Source organism: Emys orbicularis, chromosome 1 (assembly GCF_028017835.1).
Source record: "Emys orbicularis isolate rEmyOrb1 chromosome 1, rEmyOrb1.hap1, whole genome shotgun sequence".
Taxonomy (NCBI): Eukaryota; Metazoa; Chordata; order Testudines; family Emydidae; genus Emys; species Emys orbicularis.
Window position 1 is genome coordinate 60,838,765 of NC_088683.1, and position 23,193 is coordinate 60,861,957.

Genomic DNA, 23,193 nt, shown 5'->3' on the forward strand with positions numbered 1-23,193 from the left:
AAATATCTGCGATTTTTCATAGATTTTAAAAATGTGGAGAAAGACAGGCATCATCTGCCAAATAGTGATTGTTACCTAGAATTGATTCTGGCTTTTGAGACAAAATCTTCAGTGCTGTTTAATCAACTGATTACATGCCATTATTTGTTCCCTCGGACTCAACTACTACATTTAATTTTGTAAATCAGATTTTTAAAACATTATGCCAAATATAGTTGAACAAAAGTACCATGACTCTCTCTTATTATCTCTGTCTAGGTTCTTAGACACCACACTGGTGGGTGCAGTATAAGAAAGAGCCTGTTGATAAGTCAAATGTGCTCTTATGCAGGTACCATTTCTCTTCAACCTGGGATAGGAATAAATAGTAAACATGCAGTAGAAACAAAACAGCTAATCATAAACATATAGCACCCGTTTTGGTAGCTTGCTAGTTAGGACTCAAACAAAATGTATCTATCTCTGAAGCAAACAAGTATAAAATGACTGTTTAGTCCATAAGGGTTTTTGTTTTGTTTAAACTACTATACATTATCAACTGCATGAGGAATCCCAGATGCCTATATGAAGAGAACTTGTATTGAGCACCAAATACTGGTGCAGTTTGTGTATTAGGCTTTTAGCATGGACAAAATAGGAACAAAAATCATCAAGTAATTTAAAATCCAACAGTGGATGAGAAACTGACAAATACTGTACAGTTTGTGAAAACTGTACAATTAATAAACTATAGCAGGACCTCTTTTTTATGGTGCAGCAAGTTCAAGAAAGACTGGCCAAAAAACCCAAACATAATTGACAATGGGTCATATGCTATCATTAAGCAGAACCCCTGGTTAATCTCAAAAGAGTTTTGTATATCACTGGCATGATATGACCCAGTGTGATTTGGTAGATAGCTGCAACTGAATCAGAATAAACAAACAACCACCCTGTTTTACCCAACTGCACTACTGAGAACCTCAAGAGGAGAAATCTCAAGATCTTTATGAGCTCTTTAAAAGTTTATTTTAAACATCACCCATTCTGATGACCTGAAACTGTTAAAAGCATTAAAACTTGAATCAGATTGCCATTTTTTAAAACTATGATAGTTCTAGTTGATTATGTACAATGACTTGTGATATCAACAATGACTTCTTTGATTAAATTTTGGAGTATCTGAGTTTCACTGAAAAAAAACTGTTTCTATTTAGTTATGGAGTTTTGACCTACTCAAATTGGTTGCAAGTCAGTATAATTATACCTCCATAGAAGGGAAAATTGTATTAAATTTAGAACACAGATTAAATGTTTGTACAGGTTCTATGTCACTGGGATACATTTTGACTTTAAGAAAACAATTTTTTAAATAAAAAATAAAAAAAAAATCATGCTTTTGAGGTCCATAAGAATTTTTGGTACATAAAATAATAGTGTTTTTTTCCCTCTCTCTCTCTCTCTCTCATTAGATATATCAACACTTTGCTGTAAATTAAGAGTTATTTTTCACATCAAATGGTTCCATTAGGCACATTCAAGTAAAATAATAAAATACCCAAGTAACAATGACGAAAGCCAAACATGGCTTGATAAAATTCTACAGAGAGTTGTGTCCATTCTCTGGAATGGAATAAAATTGTCACTTCCCTCAGCCAGAGACTCAGGTGGTTTGATGTTAATAGCCACTTCCATCATGCAGAATAGTTTCTTTTCAAGAGTTCACTTATTCTACTGTCAGAAGAACCAGCATCAAAGAATCTGCATTTTAAAGGAAGCAAAATTGCAAACCTAGGTAATTTTCTTTCTCAGTAGATATTTCAGTGAATGCTGGAGTATTCGAGGTTAAATTGTGCCAGTTAATGTCCACCAGATGCATAATTATGGATCCAATCCATAATAATCAAGATCATGCTTCCAATCATCACAAACAGGCCACTCACCAGGAAGAGTATAGCCTGGAAAGAGAAAATATAGAATTCACTTCAGACATTTTATTTTCTTCTTCAGCTACAAAATGTATACCTGACATAAACAGGTAAGTGCCTGTCCTAAGTTATTTAAGATTTAAATTGGTCAAAGAACACTAAGAAATGACTAATAAAAAAAGAACAAAGATTACAGTAAATGACAATGAGATAACCTTTGATTTTCACATGCTCTGGTGCCTTTTTAAAATGGATTAATAAATTTATTTTTAATATAGCAGGCTACATACTCAGCTGGTGTAAACTGGCATAGCTCTATTGATTTAAATGGAGCTATGCCTGGCTTCACAAGTTGGGAATCTGAACCTGAATGTCTAAGATCAGAAGCAGCAACATCGAGCAGAGGGCCCAAGTGATCAGGGGGAGGTCAGCTCTGAGAGTAACCGAGAGAAGTAGGTTTTGAATAAATATTTGAGAGGGACCAGTGAGGCTGCATAATATTATACAGCAGTTTCAGTACTGAATAGATATTTTGTTGAATACACTCCACTAAATATTTATCAGGCACTTTCCCTCTATTTATAGTATTTGTTAGAAAATAGACAAAATGTGCTCCATTTCTATTCACACTACTTTAGTGTCAGTAATGGTGCAATAGCTGTATGTAATTAAAATAATTTTATTTCCACCACTATTTAATTTCCACTAACAATTTGCTATTTCAGGATGAAATTCTGGTTGTTGTCACCTCTGGAGTTGGCAGGGACAACTGGAGAGGTCACGTGGGGAAGTATGCAGAAATAACTTCCTGGTGGCTCTCTCTCCAGTTACAATTACCTATGAAACTACTGCTTGTTAGAATAATAGACACTACTAGTTAATCAATGAAGATCACAGACATTCTGAAATCCTTAGCTTATAAAGAAATAAACTAAAACCCTTGCTCTGAGCCAGTCAGTGATGAAAGCATGTTAATGAAAATACTCTTCTACACATACCCCAATCTTCTGCACTGATTTCAGAGGTTCTTTCTTCACTAGTTTGATATAGAAAGCAGAAGGAAGTATAAAGATCAGCATGGCAGCAGCAGAGGCACCTATATTACACACACACACACAAAAAAAGTTTTCTGAAATAAGTACAGTGTTTCATTAGACTTTTGAAGACATTGTTCTGATTTTGAAAAACAAATAAATAAACAAAACCCTGAGCAAATATACAAAAACTTACCAATGAATCCAAATATATCTCGAATGGAAGGGACAAAGATTACGAGAACATTGGTAAATGCCAAAACAAAAACTGTAATTAAACTGTGACGTAACCAACTGAACTCCTTCTCTGCACAAAACAGCTGTGTAATTGAAGTGCGGATCTGCAAAAAATAATGAGGACATTAGTATTAATCACAAAAGTCCTTAAAGAGACACTGTCAACTTAATACAAAAACGACTGGGATTACTGTAACAGTAAGACATTAGAGAGAGAAAAGTTTCTCTGTTTTGCACTTGACTTTATGCATTTGACAGCTCTTTATGAAAACAGGTTTTCCAGTTTTTTATATAGGTGTTTATAAACAGTTGAGAGGAAAAAAAAAAAAAAAACTAGCTAAAAACCATTTAAAACAAACAAATTGGTAAGGGGACTAAGGAACAGGTGTAGTACCCAACACTCTTTTATCTCATTTTCTTTAAAATGACTCGAATATAGAAAAATTATATAGTGTAAAATATGTATTTATTATAAATGAATAAATTAATAAAAATAAAAAGGTTTTGACCCCTCTATGTAAAAATGTTTTACTTTCTAAATTGATGTCTATCTATTTCAATTATTCTGATTCAGTTAAATGAGTAAAAATCATACATGCAGACTTGTTATATAGAACAATTTTTTAAAAAGTTAAAAAATTACTAGAAATTAGCAAACTGTACTTGCCTAATTAATTTAATATTACTATTAGTCCACAGCCAGAGAGGAAGGAAAGGTACCCAATTACTGGCTAAGATGGATACACAGAATAAAAAAAGAATTACTTACTGGGAAGATAACTACAGGTACAGTAAGTGTTACAGCCATAAGTACAGCCAGACGCACAATAAGAATAATAACATCAGAACCCAGGACTTCAGAGTAAGTATGAAGCAATTCTGCTTCAACATTTCCTATAAAGAAAATGGCATATTAATTGAACTCTAATAAGACATAACAGAATGGTAATATCCCTGTGTACTTCTTAAGAAATAAAACAGAACAGTCCAGTTCCTCCACAAATTTACAGTGAATTAAAAACTCAGTTGGTCTTGAGCACATTGTCCTGTGAGTTTGTGGAAGAGAGAGACATAGGGCCTAGCGCCACTCATTTTACTTGCACATGTACTTCAGCTGGGCCAAATTCTGCTTTCTGCTACTCACTGACTTTGCATGACAAAGGCATATAGGTTTTCACCTTATTATTAGACTATGGAAACATCATAGCAAATTCTTAGAGCCAAATTCTATTCTCAGTTATACAAATGTAGACTCCTTAAAGACAATGAAGCTACAGAGTAGAACTTAGTTCTTTGGTTTTATAGATGAAAACCAATAAAGGGACAGGAGTAGAAAAGGAAAAATACAATAATGTGCAGTTATGAGAGGTTTGTGAAGAATATTACAGGGGCTAGTGAGAAAAAACAAGCTCATTTCCCTTCTTAAACATATTAAGGCTCAGAATCATAATAAACTCACTTCTATAGTTGTCCTTACATAGTAACTTCAATGTTGGACTCAAAGTACTTTACAAATATAAATGAATTTTATAAGCTTTACAGTCCCTGGAAGTAGTATCTCCATTTTACTGAGAGATAAACTTAGGCACAGACAGGTCAAGGATAACAGAAACCAAAACAAATGCTGTTTGGTGCTCTTTGGTGTCAAACAGCACCAAAATAGCCTGACTTCAGCCATAAGACCACTGGTTCCCTTTGTGTGTGAATGTATACAAATAATTAATTAGTTAATGCTAATTTGCTTTACATTTTAAAAACCACAAGATTTATTTTGAATTTCTGGAGACATGCTTCATTTAAAAGAAAATAGAAGAGACAATAACTACCATAAAATGTCAGGTATCCAAAGAGAGCAGCCAATAGGTACATTATAAACATGGCAAAAAACGAAACATTGGACACATTCATCATTCTTCTACGGGTTCGGCTATTAAAGAAACAAACAGAAATAAGTGTTAGTGACAATATATTGCTTGTTTCTTTTTGAATAGTAAAGTTATATACAATCTATACATTTACCCTTTCAGTTCTTCATAAATAGGAAGAATAGCAGGATGGCAGACAAAAGAGAATGTTAGGATTGGTACGGCATAGACAGTCTGAAAAACATAAAACATGCTTTATAAACTTCTTGATAGATGTAGCAAATTTATCTTTGTTGCACAGAATTCATCAGTAGGTTTCTGCTTTATATTTTTACTTTCCATTGAAAGTATAATTTGTCTCAATTTTCCATTAAAAAAAGTCAACTATTCTGTAAGGTTATTACAACTCTCTCTCTCTTTTGTTCTTAAGGGCCCAATACTGAGAATCCTCAAGTCCCACTTAAGCCCATGGTAGTTGAATGCACTCTGCATCTCCCAAAAGGTGCTCAGCGCCTTGCTGGATTTAATCTTTATGGCCTGATCTTGAAAATCTTTACTCACATGAGTATTCCTTTCTCATGAGATTTTCCATCACTAGAGGTATTTGTGTGAGTAAAGGTTTGCAGGATTGGGCCTTTAGGGGCTGATCCAAAGCCCACTGAAGTCAATGGAGACTTTTCAATCATTGTAGTTACATCAGTGCAAAATCCATTTACTGGTGAGGTTTGCACCAGTGCGACTTAATCTGGTAAATTATTTGTTTTGCTGAATACAGATGGGATTACTCACATGTTTAAAGTTAAACATGTGCTTAAGTGCTTTGCCTTACCATGAGAAGTGCTGACTGCCTCCCAGGAGAGGCTAGAAACCCTCATCTCGTCTTGAGCTCAATAAAAGTTAAGGAAGCCCCATTTTGCAGGAGGTGCACAATGCCTTTCAGGATTGGGACATAAATAATTAATGGCCCCCAAAATATTAGGTTTGGCAATTATGTAAGCAAAAATGACCATATTTCTATGTAATGTTTGTTCTCCGTCTATTTTTAATAGTGAGAATGCCGTTTACATATGCTACCTTACCTGTGAGTTGAAGACGAAATATTTTGGCCTGCACATGTCATCACTAGTCATGTTTTGTGCTGTTCCATGCAAAGGTGCAGCAGTTGCCAGGTGTGCCAATGTGCCATTCAGAGTTGTGTTCATCATGTCATACTCCAATCCCAAAGGACAAGGGATTTGGAACGTCTTGCAAATTACCTAAAAATACCACCATACCACATTGTTATTTTTAACTAATACAATATGATAAAGCTCTTCGAAATCATATGAAATCTCACTTGAAATGCACTATTACAAGCACTGTAAATCTACAGAGAAATTATACTTACAACAATAAGGAAGAAGACCATACACATTAAGGAAAGGCCACTTGTATATCCTAAATATCCTGTCATCAAGAAAGAGAAACAAACATTTTAATTACAGCCTTGCTTTCCCCCCCCCCCTTATTTGCTAAAAATTACAAAATTTATTAATTTACAAGTGTCTCATCACTTGTTTTCACTGCAGTGTTAGCTCAAGCTATAAACTCAAGTTTTGCCCCTCCTTCCACACCCAAAAATTTCTAGCTCAAATTACGTGGTTTTAAACTTTAAATTTAAACTTGAGCTAGTTGGCCTATTAAGAGGGAACTGCTGTCACTGGAGTTAGTAATGCAGTTGGAGGATGCAGCAGTTCATCAGCAACTGCTAATCCAGTGACTGTGCTGCTAATCGAAATCACGCTTAGGCTATGCCTACACTACTCTGGCACAGTCCCAGTGTTGCAGCTGTGCCGCTGTAGTGCCATAGTGTAGACCAGTGGTTTGCAAACTTTTGTACTAGTGACCCCTTTCACACAGCAAGCCTCTTAGTGCAACCCCTCTTATAAATTAAAAACATTTAACACCATTATAAATGCTGGAGGCAAAGCGAGGTTTGGGGTGGAGGCTGACAGCTCACAACCCCATGTAATAACCTGACAACCCCCTAAGGGGTTTGTCCATTGATGTAATTAATCCATCTCTCCAGGAGGTGGTAACTAGGTCAATGGAAGAATTCTTCTGTCAACCTAGCTGCATCTACATTAGGGTTAGGTTGATCTAACTATGGTGCTCAGGGCGCAAAATTTTTCACAGCCCTGAGCAACATGGCTAGGTCAATCTAATTTTTACGTGTAGACTAGGCCTCACTCAAGTAAGTGGAGTAATTCAAGTGTGCTAACTGGTGCAGTGAAGACAAGCCCACACATTATGGCTCTGTAAGGGTATGATTTCTGAAGTACATGAATGTGCTGTGCATTAATTGGTCTGTGTACACCCTGCCAGTGTGCACCAGAAGGATGCATATGGCCCAATTAATGCAGAGCACATTAGTACTCATTAAAAATCACACCCTATAAAGCACATTAGCCCACTGTGTAGACAAGCCCTGGGGGATCTCCTATAGGTTTATTCACTCAAAGAATCACAAAATCAAAACAACCCACCATCTTCCATTTTCTTAAAAAAAAAACAAAAAACAAAAAAACACACCCACACCTCTGCCCCTATATAACACGAATTCCGGCAGATCAAAGCAAGTTTGATATAACGTGGTTTCACCTATAACGCGGTAAGATTTTTTGGCTCCCGAGGACAGCGTTATATCAGGGTAGAGGTGTATAGAGGTGTATATGGATCACTGAAGTGCAGCCACTTCTGCTAAGAAACTAGGCAGCAATACAACACAACAGTTTAGGACCCCAAACAAACAACAACAACAAATCATTATTTCCAATTTAAACTGCAGGGAAAATGTAGTTACCCAAAATGAAATTTGGCCAGGACACAAGGGCTAACATCCCCACTCTTGGAAGAGTGCCATGTGGTAACTGATGACCACAAGTGGTCAGGAGCTTCACTTAATTGATCTAATCTTGTTTCCAATGAAGTCAATGGGAATTTTGATATAGTCTTCAGTGGGAGCAGAAATTGGTCGTGTATTTTATCTGAAAAATGCCACTTTCAGTTCCATAGTCCTCTACAACATAGGGTGGGTTATCGAGTCAAGCACCATGTGGGGTATTCACTCCGTATTGATTCAGAGAAAGTATTCCACCAACTGAATCATGAGCGTCACTCTGCATAGCATCTGTGCTTTCCTCAAACGTGCATAGCACGTACATTGACCAGGCCAAATCCTGTGTAAACAGAGATCTGACAAGGTCACAGTCAAAGGCAGGGGAACTGCAGGCTCCCTGTCCTGTCCTCACCCACTCTCTTTTCCTCTTACACTCTACAAACACTCTGTAGCCCTCATTTATTTCTTAAAAAGAGAAGTGCTGCTCTTCTCCTCAGGGACTGAGATTATTTGCAGTTCTCCCAGCGTTCACCTGGCAAGAGATCAGTAATGTGGAGGTAGCTCCCATATTTGGACCTTCCACATGTTAACAGCCAATCAAACTTATGTATCCATGTTTACTTTAAATGAATAGTTGCTTACCTAAATTTTTCAGCAGTGACAAAGGAAGAATGAACACTATAGACACCAGCACAACCAAACAGTCACCATTAAGATACCATTCTCTGCAAGAAAAAAAAGAGGAATTTATAAGTAATCAAAGCATTTTTACAACAATGATGCCTACAGGTTAGTCATTACAAACAATAGTGTGTTATAGAAACAAATATATGTAAGTAAAAGATAAAATATCCAATAACAATACCAGAGAATAAAACAATGTTGTGATAATTTCACAAAACAATGTATAAAGGGGCTATTGAAGATACATCTTGAAATGACAGTATTTCAAATATATTTTTTAACCTGATAAATGGGAGAAATAGGTTTAGATGCTGAAAATTCTAGCATTCAGATGTACTATTTGAACTTCACTCTTCAGAATAGTATCCAAGTCAGGAAGGATCACACCACAAGGGAGCAGAGGGAGGGAAGAGAAGAACCACCACGCTTCCCAGATCTATATTGAGGTGATTCTCCCATCATCTTCCCTCCTACAATGCCCCTTTCCCTCAGTGTCTTCTGCTAGGATAGGCATACACGGTGTGTGGGGGGGGGGGGGGGGAAGGGGTGGGCGGGGGAGACAGGAGATAGACAGTGGGTTGGTCAGGTGAATAAAGAAGCTGGTGGAAATAAAAATGCATATTGCTCAAATTCACAAAGGTCCTTATGTCCTTGAATCCTAACGGGAGGTAGCTGCCTAAGTGAATCTGGGCCTTTGTTTCTTTGTTGCTCCCCAGCCCCCAACCCTGAGGCTGCATTATCTTTCTCACTATGCCCCATCTGGGATGGAGATCACCCTTTAAGAAAGGCTTTGAAGAGCCAGGGGAAATCTCTGGTAATGTGGCTCTACTATATGCTGCCAGGGAGCTAGGGGAAAGCCAGAGAGAGAGCCAGAGCTGCAGCAGAAGCACATGGCCTCTGCATGGCTGGCCCTGGCCTTCTGCCTATCACCTGGGACACAGGGAAGATTTCATTCTGTTCCATAGGGGCAAATCTGGCCCATCACAACTTAAAAAATATGGAAGAATATCACCACAAAGGAAATTTCATAGAGATTTTCTTCCCTGAACCCCTTCCTGTGTTTCTTTTTTCTTTCAATAGGCAAAAGTAATCAGTCATTTGTCAGGTGTATTGGAAGCATCTTCCTCTGAAACACTGGGGGACAAATTCAGTTCTCAGACCGGTGTAAAGCAGATGTAACTTCAGTGCAATGAAGTAACAGGGCAAAACTGGTCATGGGTTATTCAACTGTGGCAGTAATAGTGTAGCCTTTATCCCACTGTTAATACTGGAAATAGTACTAGCTGATCCATAACAGGAGATATTTTTAAACCAGATGTAATATTTGGATGAGCAAAAAAGCCTTGTTGAGCAAATAAGCCATCTTAAAGACTTTACTAGTTTGAACATTAAGGACTAAATTCTGAAACCTGGTGTAAATCTGGATTATTTTAACAGAGTCACTCTGGATTCATACCAATGCAAATGAGAGAAGAATTTGGACCCATTTCTTCAGTTACTTTATTTGGAATTAAAAAAAAAAAAAAAAAATACACTATACATTCTCAAATTAGTGTGATTTAGACATCTGTAAGATAAAGTTATGTACTGAACTTGTCTTTTTTTTAAACAAGAAAATGTTTTGTTGAGTAAAAAAAAAACATATCAAAGGCCTTCAGCACTTCTCATCAGACTGCATATTATTGCTGGTGATCGCCCATGTGAAGGAAATCATGATTCACAAAGCCAAGAAGTTATGGAATTTCTGTGTGGATTAATGGATAATGTAGATGCACAGTTTGGATGTATGCTGCATATCTTAAATCACTACATGCACTGTAATCAATGAGTTGGTGTTTTTAATATTGCCACAGACTTACTGAATATTTGTCCTTAAGCAAATATTAACTAGAATCACTGTAGAAATGCAGCTTACTGTTATAGTAAGAATACTTCCCACAATGTTAATGTTTGAAAACTGTCTTGTCTAAGCTTCCTGAAATACATTAGAGATAACAACTATGACCCTATTTAACTTTCATTTCATTATTGAGCAATATGTTGACCAGCACAGCCATTACCACTTACCGGATATTCTTTACATAACTGTTTTCTATAATATGATGGAATACATATATTTTACTAATATCTTTACCAGCAGAGACTAGATCCATGTCAAATGGACCACCCAAGGGGTAGAAAAAAAAAAAAAAAAAAAAAAGCTTACTGGAGCTTAACAATGCCCTATCTCTGACTAAGAAGCTACACTAAGATGTACCAAAGGAGGTCTTCATATAAAATGTATATGTTGTCCATTTTTGTTTCTACTAATAGAACTCCTGCTCATCAGAGAAACTATCACCTACCCTGTGTTCTCTTCGATGTTCATAAATGACTTGATGACCAATGGCAACTCATATTTCACTATGTAGAGGTAGCTTGACATAGCTGTAGGTGAATAACATTATAAATCGTTACAAATATAGATGGAACATGACAAACTTATTTCATAACTTTACTTGACACAAACAATTAATAAAAAGATATGTGAAAAAAGTCTGAGAATGGAGAGGGAGTATTTATTATTTGACATTACAATCTACAGTACATATTTTTAAAACCCTCACCTCCAATGTTCTGCATTGTAATTGATCCAGAAGCCGCAATTTTCCCAGCCAAACCAAATGCCTTCATTCCTAGCTGTTCATATAATAGAGATCCTACAAACATACAAAATAAATCAATTGAAAAGCTGTATTTTACGAAGGAAAGATAATATGAAGTTAGTAATAACTACTTGTACAATAATAAGAATTTACCATACCTCCTTCATTGGCAGTCTTTAGGAGAAGATGAACTGAATATAAAGAGAATATTGACACAACCACCAAGAGGATCCTAGGAGAGGGGGAAAAAAAGCCAAAAAACTTTTAGACAGCCTTAGATGTATTTAGTTTAGCCACATTAATTAAGTGTGCTATTTGAATAGGAAGGATTTAAGATAGAACATAAGAACCAATATCAAAATACAGTGAAATGAAACAATAATTAAGAAAAATAAGTGTAAGTTCCAATGCTAGCTGAGAAGGTATGAATCAATCGGTGCTTGTTTATGAAAGGACATCATACTTAAATCCACACTGGAAGGTACCTCTACCTATTTTCATTATTATTTTGTCAACGGGCCCCAATTCTCATTTATACTAGATACTGCTGAAGTGGGATTAAATAATATTTATATTGACTTTACACCACTCTAACAGTGTAAAGGGGCCTTAGAGAGGTGCAAGTATAAATGAGAATCAGACCCAATATATTTTTGATTATTGGATCAAACATATTATTTTAACAAAAATATTTTTTAAAAAACCATTATTTTGTATAACTATAACAGCTGTTTTTCTATTTTTACTTTTCCCCCTCACATTCTTAGGTAATTAGATCACAGCTAGTTCATCTCTGAAACACTAGACTTGTGACTGATGTAATTTGTGACTAGGTGAGAAAATCTGCTGAAGTCTGAAACAAATCACCTTATCGCTGTATGTGATGTTTTTGTGTAAAGCAAGATACAAAGACAGTTAATTGACTGGTAAAGTATGGACGGACAATTAGAAAATGTTAAGAGCTCGTGATTCAGTACGGTTTGTTTTAAAATTCATATACACTGAAGTGATCTGAATGCAGGTCAGTTTTCTTTGCTCAACATTTACTGTTTCACCTGTGCTTAAACAGAGACTGTTAATGGCTCCCAGAAGTTGTCTACTTTTCTTATAGTTTCTATTAGAACTACATATGCCTTATTGAAATGCTCCTTTGAAACCTCTAAAAATTCTCAATGAATCACAATGAATACACCCTTCAGCAGCTGCACTGTTCTTTGCAGCTGAAGAACACCACTGTCACAAAGCTGTAATAAATCAAAAAACTGCCCCTTCCTACACCAATACAAGCCTTCTGCTTTAAAAGAAGAGTTCCCAGAGAGACTATAGCTGCTCAAAAATGTTTTGAAACTCAGTTTAATGAGTCCTCATTCCCAGTTTGTTCTTTTCATTTTCTGTATGGGTTTTAGTGCTTGTCAAAGTAAACGATGTAGGGACATGAGCTTCAATCAGGCATATTGTTGACAAGTAATACAAGAATCTCCACCAATGTACTGCAGAATACACTGCAAATCATATACAAATACATTTTCATGATTGTGAAAGGTAATGATTAAGTGGTGCACTGGTAACTGGACTTCTCTTATTTGTTCATCAGTCAGAAACAGTACTGGAAAGAGCTTACAGATTATAGTGTTTGGTACTACAGAAAACAGATAATAGATATCTATTTCAATACTACCTCAGACTTAACTTAGAATGGCCACTTTATCAGAGTAACAAGGTAGTTTAGTCCAGTGTTTCTCAAATGCGGCCACCAGTAGATTTTCTTGAAGCCACAGCCTCCTGGGTGGTGATCGGGGGGGGCGAGGCGACAAAGCAGCACCCCCACCCCCGGTGCCACCAGCAGGGGTTTGGCCCTGCCACCCTCTGGAGCTGCAAATGCCAGAGAAGCAGGCAGCCAGGTAAGTTCCCCACTTTCCCAGGGGTGGCGGGACTCGGACTTCCAGCTTCAGCCTTGGGTGGCGAACTGCAGGCTCCAGCTGCGTGACATCAGGCTCCGTCCCCCACCTGCGGCGGGGCTTCAGGCTCTGGCCTTGGGCTCACCACCCCTCCATTGCTCCTAGCCCCCACTTTGTCCTCCAGCTCTGATCCCCAGCTGCAGGGCTTTGGGCCCCCCCGTCTCCCCCACCATCACCCCTGTTCCCTACCACCTCCCCATCCAGGGCTTAATTTGTCCCCCAGCTTGCCAGTAAGTCTGCTGTGAAAAGTGGTATTTGTATATTTGTTTATATCACTTTTCACTGCCTCCCAGTTAATATCACTTTCTAGCTAGCTAATATCACTTTTCACAGAAGCAGACTTACCAGCTAGCAAGTCAAAACAAAGCAACCAAAAGGCAAAACAAAACAAAAAACACAACTTCAAAACACCTTCTTTGTGTTTCTATTCTGTTTAGGTCCAGTAAAGAAGAGAGACAAATGTACATTTATTATTGAGTCTGCCCAAAAACAAAAAAAAACCCCAAACCCTACATAAATAAATTACTATGATTTGGACATGTATAAGTGCATATTTATTTGTTTTTCCTAAAGTTAATTAAGTAATTTAGGAAGAATTGTCAGAGTGGCCACCAGCAAGAGTTGGTGGCCACACTCTGAGGCCACCAAAAAAATTACTGTGGGAACCCCTGGTTTAGTCCGTGTGCTCATTTTGATCCTGGCTTCTATGCTGAAACTACCAAGCACACACACTGAGAACACTTGTCCAGTAGGAACTGAACTGACACCACCAGCTCAGTTCATATAAGCTGCCTAATAATTATCATGTTAAAAATTTAAAGTCACTATCAGCCTGGGCCAGATGTGAACCAATCAGCTAGACATTAAAAGCCTTTTATACTGTTATTAATCCTGTGAGCCATGCACTCTCAGTAACGTCTTAGCAACTGCAACCTGTGCTCTCCGGCATCTAGACTACTAATCATACTTAATTTTGTGATGTTATGTGAACTACTGTAGCCTTATTTCAGTAGCAATATATTTGAATACAATCTAGAGATGAAAAAAATTAATGAATTAAACCACTGTGGCACCTATGATTGCTAAATTGCTAGCTACAAGTGTTTAAAAAAAAAAAAAAAAAAAAAGAACTGATTATAGCATAATGTGCTGAATTATTCAAATAACTGACTTTAAACTTGCTTCCTCCCACCTATTTTACTTTTTTGTCTACACTAACGCCTAAGAGATGTCACCAACATAACACCCGGTAGGCTATCATAACCACTACAGAACCTCTTTAGAGCATGGAATTGGCATATAAAAGGGGCAGGTAAATGCCTCTTTGCTATTTTTACTGTATAGCACAGCTTTGTTAATTAAAAAATATATATATTAGTAGTACGTATAAAGAAAAGGGTATATAAAAGGTCTTAAGGACAAAAAAAAAAAAAAAAAAAAAAAATCATGCCATGCACTACACCTCCAATAATGGAGATTCCACAACCTCCTTAGGTAATTTGTTCCACTGCTTAACTACCTTGCAATTAGGAAGCTTTTCCTAATGTCTAACCTAAATCTCCCTTATTGCAATTTAAGCCCATTACTTCTTGTCCTGTCCTCAGTGGATAAGGAGAACAATTTATCAATCTTCTCTTTATAACAATCTTTTACGTACTTGGAAACTTAAATGTTCCCCCTCAGCCTTCTCTTCTCGAGACCTAACAAACCAATTTTTTTCAGTCTTTCCCTCGTAGGTCATGTTTTCTAGACCTTTAATCATTTTTGTTGCTCTTCTCTGGACTTTCTCCAATTTGTCCACATCTTTCCTGAAATGTGATGCTCAGAACTGGACACAATACTTCAGTTGAGCCTAATCAGTGTAGAGTAGAGCAGAAGAATTACTTCTCATGTCTTGTTACAACACTTCTGCTAATACATCGCAGAATGATGTTTGCTTTTTTTTGCAACAGTGTTATACTGTTCATATTTAGCTTGTGATCCACTATGACCCCCAAATCCCTTTCTGCAGTACTCCTTCCTAGGCAGTCATTTCCCATTTTGTATGTGTGCAACTGATTGAAAATACTCCACTTAGGAAGGAACAATTTGTCCTTGTTGAATTTCACCCTATTTATTTCATGTCATTTCTCCAGTTTGTCAAGATCATTTTTTGACTTCTAAGCCTATCCTCCAAATCACTTGCAAACCCTCCCAGCTTGGTATCGTCCACACAATTTGTAAGTGTACACTCCATTTCATTTATTCAAATTATCCATGAAGACATTGACTAGAACTGGACTCAGGACAGATCCATGTGGGACCCCACTCTACATGCCCTTCCAGCCTGACCTGTGAACCACTGATAACTCCCTGAATACCATTTTCAAACCAGTTGTGTACCCACCTTGCAATAGGTTCATCTAGCCCAGTGGTTCTCAAACTTATTTGATTCCCCTCCACTCCCGCTTGTGTCTGTAGTCATTTACACACCCCCACAAGTACATATACTGCCACTCAGTTCTGAAAGCAGAGTGGAGAGCGGCAGCTGCTGGCCAAGCACCCAGTGCTGAAGGCAGTGCTGCCGCCAGCAGCAATGCAGAAGTTAGGGTGGCATTTATGACACTGCCACTCTTACTTCTCCATTACTGCTGGCAGCGGCACTGCCTTCAGAACTGTGCACTTGGCTAGCAGCCACCACTCTCTGGCTGCCCAGCTTGGAGGGCAGAGTGGGGAGTGGTGGCTGCTGGCCGGCAGCTGGAAGGCAGCGCCACCGTCAGTAAGGTAAGGCACACCCAGCCAGCAGCTGCTACTCTTCTAAAGCTTCTCCCCTCCCTCCCCCTGAATACATTCCATGTCCCCTAGGCTATATTTCTCTAGTTTGCTTCCGAGAAGGTCATGTGAGACCATATGAAAACCTAGTTAAAGTTGAGTTATATCACATTTACTACTTCTGCCTATCCACAAGGCTTGTAACGGGTTCAAAGGAAGACCTGAAGAACAGCTCTGTATGGCTCAAAAGCTTGTCTCTCTCACCAACAGAAAGTGGTCCAATAAAAGATATTACCTCACCTACCTTGTCTCTCCACTATCCTGGGACCAACACAGCTACAACTACACTGGATACCGCTAATATTGTCTATTAACAGATACATGGCAGAAGAGCCTTTTTTAATTAACCAAAACATACTTACACAAAAAGAACAATTCCAGTGTTTGCCATGGCATAAGAAAGTCCAAGGATGCCACTACCCATAATAACATTGCTCAGATTAAACGCTGACATTCCAAAGGAAGTAGTACCTGGATGCTGTGTAAGGGAAGGAAAAGCTAATAATTAATACAGAACCAGTGATTTATTCATGCTTTAGATTTGAATTTAAATGACCATTTTCCACTTTTCAAGGTTAAGTATTTGAAAGTAAAGCAATTTAGTGTGCTAATTTTAAAACGTCGTTAGTGCATACTTACATATTCAATGTCATACTTCTTCTTTCTAAGATTGGATTCAAGCAGGAAATTTTGATTTTCTGGATCCCTGTCTACACATGGTCTGTAAGAAAAGAAAAAAATCCATATTTAATTGTTATAACGAGCCAGTTGTACATTAATTGCCTTTAAGAAGTTCATTATTTCTGTTTTTTATTCTGTTTCAAAGGGAATTAGAAAACCAGCAAATCATCCAACAAAACTAACTACATAATCTGTCATCTGCAAAATGACTATACAAAATTTTGTATATTCAACTTCCTATATTTGTAATAGATGTAAACATTAAAAACATTAAGATCTAGCAAGGCATTTTAAAAGAGTACTTTAAAGGTGTGAAATATGTTATGTGTAATAGAGTACAAATATTAACAAACAGAAACAAAACTAAGAGCAATGCAAAATCCCTCTAACCTCGTAGGTGCTTTGGTTGGATATGGATAATTGAAGTCATTGCTGTTGGAGCTATAGCTACTGCTGTCTTCATCTGGAGAGATGTTAAACTTGCTCACGTCTGCTCTGTCCATGATGGGAATTCAATTAGCTTTTCCCAGTATTAGATGAAGTGGGGAGTATTTGGCCTGATGACTGCCCCTCGGTGGCAGTTTCCACTGAGCTCGCTCTTTTGTCCTTGGATGCCGGATTTGCCTTGCCTGTGAAGGTAAAAAGGAAACGTCAATACTGCAGTGGTCTATCAAGCGGGTCACGTGAAGAGCGGCGGCTTGCTGCTGCTCTGGGGCTGATTCATCGCCAGCCAGACGAGTGGAAAAGTACCAGCCGAGGAGGGGCGGAGAGGAAAAGTACAAGATACTGACTACAACGGAGAACAAAGATAAATCTTCAACTACAACACCCAAGCACACGCCAGAAGATGTGATCTGCATAGGAAAGGGTCTGCCAGTGTATATGTATGTTGGACTTTCTGAGACATGCTCTTTCATGCACACACAAAAGCAAAAGAATGAAATCAAGATCACACGCTCCAGCTGCTAGGAGGACATTTATATCTGAAGATCAAATCCACCCAATTTACATAACTTACGTGGAGACTAATCATATTGCTATGTAAAAACTATTATATTCACATTAAGATTTATAACGGAGAAGTACCCACACAGTATACTATAATGAAAAATATTTGTTATATTAATAAAATATCCTTACACATAGATGTATTTGATCACCACACACGTGTACTATATGTGTGAAAGAGAAATACCTCCAGTCCACCCTTCCTGCGTCAGAAAAGAAAGCTGATGCAACATCCATGTGCGATTGTCATATTCACTCTTGCTAAACGTTCCTCTCAAACATTTCCATACCGCTCCCTGCTTTCTATTTCCCTCCCCCCTTCCAGGGACATGGGATCCCTGCAGTTTAAATGGGGAAAAAATGCAAATCAGTCACAAGACTGCACCAGCAGCGTAGGGTTTTTTTTTACCTTGGAAGGAAGCAGCAGCTGGGGCGGAATTTTGCGTCCGTCTGACCCAGTCTCACACACAGAAAATCCCTCGCAGGGGTTTTTAATATCGTTTCTGAAACATAATATTGACCTTAACTAAAGGCACCAATAATCCACTCAGCGATTTAAAGCCCAGACCCCTTACCCCCACAACCACACGAGCAATAAGCACAGTACTTACCTTGGCGAAGCTGAAACCCCAGGATTTTCCCTCTGAAATCCTCAGAATACAGACGAGATCTTTTTCTAAATTGATAATTTTAAATGTTCTTGAAAGGAAAAAAACGACAATCCTTAAAGTAGAAAATAAATAAAGAAAAGTACCAAAATTTTGTTTAAAAGCCACCGGTACACGAGAAAAAAATTAAGGTTCTCCTTCTACTCAAACCCTCAGCTGATAAGGAGAGCATGTGGCTTTGGTAGGCAGTGCTGTTATCCCGGCCGGGCAGCCGGATATTGCTCCCGTACGACGTTACTACAGGTCTGAAAAATGTCTCTGCTGCTTCTGCTTTTTGAGAGTGGACTGCGGAGACGCGCGGCGGGGGGAGGAAAGGGCGAGGCACCTACATACACAGCAATGTGCCGCCTCTCCTTTGTATACCAACACCAGCCCGGCTCCCTGCGCTTCGTAGCCACGCCCCCGGCTCACTTCCTCTCTCGCTAGGCTTAAGATCCCACTAAGCCCCCTCCTCCATCGACGAGAAATACCACGAGAACATTATTTAGCAGTGCACTGATGTAACACTGGAGACAAACTGTACTTAACTAACCCCCCCATCACCAAACGAGATACCACCACTACTTTGTGTTCACCTATTTCAGAGGATCTCAAAGGGCCTGACATCAATTTATGAAACCTCACAACACTAGAGTGAGTGAGGTAAGCCGCCTTTTAGAGAGAAGAAGACAGAGATACAGAGAGGTTCAGTGAATGCATGATGCAATAACCATAATTCTTTCAAGGACATCATTCATTCATTACTAAAAGGTCTGCGGCTTCAACTTCCCCCATCTTTAAAATCCTACTTCACAGGGATGGGGTGAGGCTGTTTGTAAAGAACTCCTTGGTGTAAAGAAATTCTCACTTGCCAATTGCAGTTTACAGAGTACTTGATTTCAGTACCATTTAAATGGGTGTAGCTGAGACTCCCCCGTGCATCATTGTGAATGATCCCCAGACTCTCACTGTTTCCAGTCATCCCCTCTTTAGTGTTTGTAAAAGCAGCAAAGAGTCCTGTGGCACCTTATAGACTAACAGACGTATTGGAGCAGGAGCTTCTCCAATACGTCTGTTAGGCTATAAGGTGCCACAGGACTCTTTGCTGCTTTTACAGATCCAGACTAACACGGCTACCCCTCTGAGCTTTACTGTTTGTATCATGTTTCAGAGTAGCAGCCGTGTTAGTCTGTATCCGCAAAAAGAACAGGAGTACTTGTGCCACCTTAGAGACTAACAAATAAATTTGTTAGTCTCTAAGGTGCCACAAGTACTCTTGTTTGTATCATGTTACAATGATGCAAAGGTTACTGAGGTGAAAGCTGATCAGTCTCATGGTCCTACTGCTGTCATTTATTATTTGTAATGTATGATGCGGTTTGCGCACATATAAGTTCAGATGGTAGCTCGAGTTTAAAAGGAACCCTTAGGCTTGCGTCATTGGAGTATTTTCCTAGCCCTTCGCCGGGAGTCTCACACTTTTTAAGGGGCCCGGGAAGGGGGACACAACTCCCTTATCCTCAGCCAATGTCTTACTATTTCCCCCCTAGTGATCGTTGGAGGATTTTGCTCTCTCTACGATGTAGGCAGATGGTGGCGGGGTGAGGGTCAGTATTAAGCATTACCGCCTCTCCAGGGAAAGCTGGGCATGGATTTTATTCTATGGCTCGTCTCCCCCCTCTGGGAAGTTGGTGGGGGGATTTCGCTATCTTTCCCCAGTGCAGGGATGTAGACAAATGTTCCACTGTATTTCACACGCCTTTAGCGAGTGGCCTTGGGAGAGAGGGGGAGAGATTTGCGGGGAGTCCCTCCCTCTGTGAGTTGCGAGGTTGGTGCCTTTGGAAGGGGGGAGCATTCTGTTGTTAGTGCAACGTGCGCTCCCCCCGGGAGGTATCCCTCCCTCACACGGCCCCAGTCCTTTAATTCCTTCCCGCCGGCGGCTGTGCGCATCGGCCGGAGCTGGAGGGGGATGGGTGCGCGCATTTTGCGGCGCGGGTGGCCCTGTAGGGTGCGGTGTTTGTGAAGGCTGATGGAGCCCCCTGCTGTGGGCTCTCTCGGGAGGGGCGCACGTGTCCGTGCGGAGGGTCTATGGGGTGGAGAGCCGGGGAGGGGGTTGTGTGCTGGCTGGGCTAGCTTCGTGCGTCTGAGCTGTGCGGCCACGGCCCGGGCGGTGTTTGCCGCACGCCGTATTCTAGCCCTTCCCCTCGTCACGGCTGCAATGGGGACTTCCCCCCGGGAGCGCCATGCACAGCAGCCCAGCGCGCTTGGAACTCAGCGCACACGTGGCCCCACGCGGGCCGGGATGGGGGGGGGGCGCGGTGTCCTCCCCCAGGGGCACGGGGCGCACGGATTTAAGGCGCAGCTGCTAAATTCAGGGGTGCTCCTCTTTAGTGGCCGACCGCGCCCCATCGTGGCTGAGGGGTTCTCCCCGGCAGGAGCAGCTCAGGTACTCGGCGCCTCGAGACCCGGGGTCTCAGCCCGGCGGCGCGAGCCGACCGTTAGGTTCCAGCGTGCCCGGATAGAGGCGCCGAAAGTTCTAGAGCAGGCTGGGGCGGGGGTGACGGCGGAAGCGGGGGGAGTTGAGGAGGAGGAAGAGGGCGGGGCCTTGCTGTCAGAGCGCGGGGCAAAGGTTCTAAAAATTTTCCATAACTGCAGCAACCGAGAGAAGAGGTGTTCGCTGGCTCCGCCTCCCCCTGACGCGTTAGTCAGCGCCCAGGCCAGGCAGGCAGGCAGGAGCCTGCGCGAGCAGGAATACGGGGCGGCTGCTCACGCGCTGTTCACGTGCGCGCGCTGCCAGGGACAGGGCACCGCCTGTGCTCCTTTTCCCGTCCCTCTGTCCGGTCCAGGGTACAGACCCGCAAGGGGTGCCGCTGGCTGGGGGAATCCCCCCGTGACTCAGGTTGCCAGCAGCCACACGGAGCTGGCCTGTTTGCATGTTGTCAAGGAACTGAAGGAAGGCACCAAACGCCCTGCACACATGGCGGCTGAGGGGGGCGATCTGCTGACACTCTTGCAGGGTTTGGCGCTGCCCATGGGCACTGGCCCAGCTCGACCACCGCAGCCCTTTAGAACCACATGTGAGTTCGGTTGTTAAACGTGGCCCTCAGGCAAATGAGGCTGGGAAGTTTGGTGCCTTGGGAAAGAGATGCTCGGTGCCCAGCAAAGGGCTGATCAAGGCAAATGTGCCACAGGCAGGGTGGCCACTGACACATCCCCTGAACACAGGACATGGACATTCCAGTACTTCCAGGAATGATGTGACCCTGCCCCTGCCGGTGTGACCTTGTGCCTGTGACTTTGCCCCTCAGCATGACTCTGCCACTTGTGATGTGACTGTGCCACTGCCGGCATGACCTGACCCCTGCTGGTGACCCCCGCCTCTGCCAGCATGATGGCACTTGGGAGGTCATGCTAGTGAGGGGTGGAGCGATGTGATCTTCAAAATGCTGTCTGTTGTGCATGCTACCAGTCAAAACCATGTCCCATTTAGTCTCCGTACCAGCATAGGTGGTGAGGGTGAGTTATATGGGCCCGTAATGCCCGTGCTTCACCAATATTAAGGAAGGTGGGCCTGGCTCCACCAATGTTTGGGCTTATATTTTCAGAGCCTTCCCATCCATAGGACAGACCGGAACAACCGCCCCAGGCCCTGTGCTTCAGGGGGACGTGGGGTCCAGGGTGGCCTGGTGCCGGCAGCAGTGAGCAACCCAGCCCCAGCCCACCCCTGTCCCCACTCCAACCCTTCCCCCAAGCCCCCGCCCTGGACCCCACGTCCCCCTGAAGCATGAGGCCCCCCAAAGCACAGGGCCCGGGGCGGTTGCCCCAGTCCATCCTATGGACAGGACGGCTCTGATTGGACCTGTTCTGGGCACCACCAAAAATTTTACAAACCTGGCACCCATGTGTCCCAGACAGAGGACAAACCATAGAAAAACAGCACTGTTCATCTGAATGGCCTGCCTACCCACAGGTGTTCACATGGGTTACCTGTCTGCATCTGAAAGTGGGATTTGTTCTTAAGTTTGCAATGTAAAATAAAACCTGTGATTTGATGTATTTTAAAGTTATGTGAAGGGTGCCTATAGCCTGTGAGTAAGCACCCTTAATGCTTGTATAAATCCAGATAAATAAATACATCATAAAAGCTACTTTGCAAAATCAGCAACCACCTGAAGAATCAAACCAAAGCAAATTCATGCTCCACAGCTTACTGGGAAACCTAAAAAGCACAATAATAGAGGTAAACAATGTGTGTCCACTTTAATTTTGGAGAGAAAAATATACCTTTTAAATTGGATCAATAAATGTATTATAATACCACTTTTGGGCCAAAATCATCCCTTCAGGCCCTGGCACTTATACAAATAACTATATTTTACATAAGATAGGTCAGGTTGACCTATTTATTGTGATTTGCATTAATATAATACCAAACAAGTAAAGAGTGCTGCAGTGCAAACTATGCTTTTTGTAGGCACTGTCAATCCCCTGCAGGATTTTTTTTTTACCATAAACTTGTCTTTTATGGGATAATGTCCGTGGCAGCACCCTATTCAAGACAATCACCTGGCTTTTGTGGGTGATTAAATGCCAAAGTGAAGCTAAAACATTTGATAAATGTAAAAGCCATTTATGCACAATTGCCATGAACATTACACCTCTTGTAGAAGAGAAAAGAAGTATCAACAAACCATAACATAAAAAGAGAATTTGAAAAAAAAAATTGTCTTGGAGAATATGAAAGTTTTCATGGCTGCTACTTTGTTGGGCCGTGATCCAGCAAACACTTAAGTATGTGCATAATATTAAGCAGGTGAACAGTCCCATCTAAATCAATG

General features: G+C 40.7%; 1 protein-coding gene across 1 annotated transcript; it reads right to left on the reverse strand.

Annotated features, from left to right (window-relative positions):
- Positions 1-1,838: 1,838 nt before the first annotated feature.
- SLC38A2 (solute carrier family 38 member 2) lies at positions 1,839-18,196 on the reverse strand. The gene is made up of 16 exons (XM_065401820.1): positions 18,118-18,196; positions 17,091-17,329; positions 16,659-16,740; positions 16,382-16,497; positions 11,409-11,482; positions 11,212-11,304; positions 10,951-11,032; positions 8,564-8,646; positions 6,431-6,489; positions 6,123-6,299; positions 5,198-5,277; positions 5,005-5,105; positions 3,948-4,072; positions 3,138-3,282; positions 2,906-3,003; positions 1,839-1,937 (listed from the first exon to the last, which is right to left on the reverse strand). Exons 2-16 carry the CDS (start codon positions 17,201-17,203, stop codon positions 1,839-1,841), a joined length of 1,527 nt encoding a protein of 508 aa, XP_065257892.1. The 5' UTR covers positions 17,204-17,329; positions 18,118-18,196.
- Between the last annotated feature and the right edge of the window lie 4,997 nt (positions 18,197-23,193).

Coding starts and splice junctions, on each gene's coding strand:
- SLC38A2 (XM_065401820.1), bottom strand. CDS start 17,203: ATGGACAGAGCAGACGTGAGCAAGTTTAACATCTCTCCAGATGAAGAC. Junction 16,741..17,090: donor CCAACCAAAGCACCTACGAG/GTTAGAGGGATT, acceptor CTTTTCTTACAG/ACCATGTGTAGACAGGGATC. Junction 5,278..6,122: donor ATTTCGTCTTCAACTCACAG/GTAAGGTAGCAT, acceptor TATGTTTTTCAG/ACTGTCTATGCCGTACCAAT.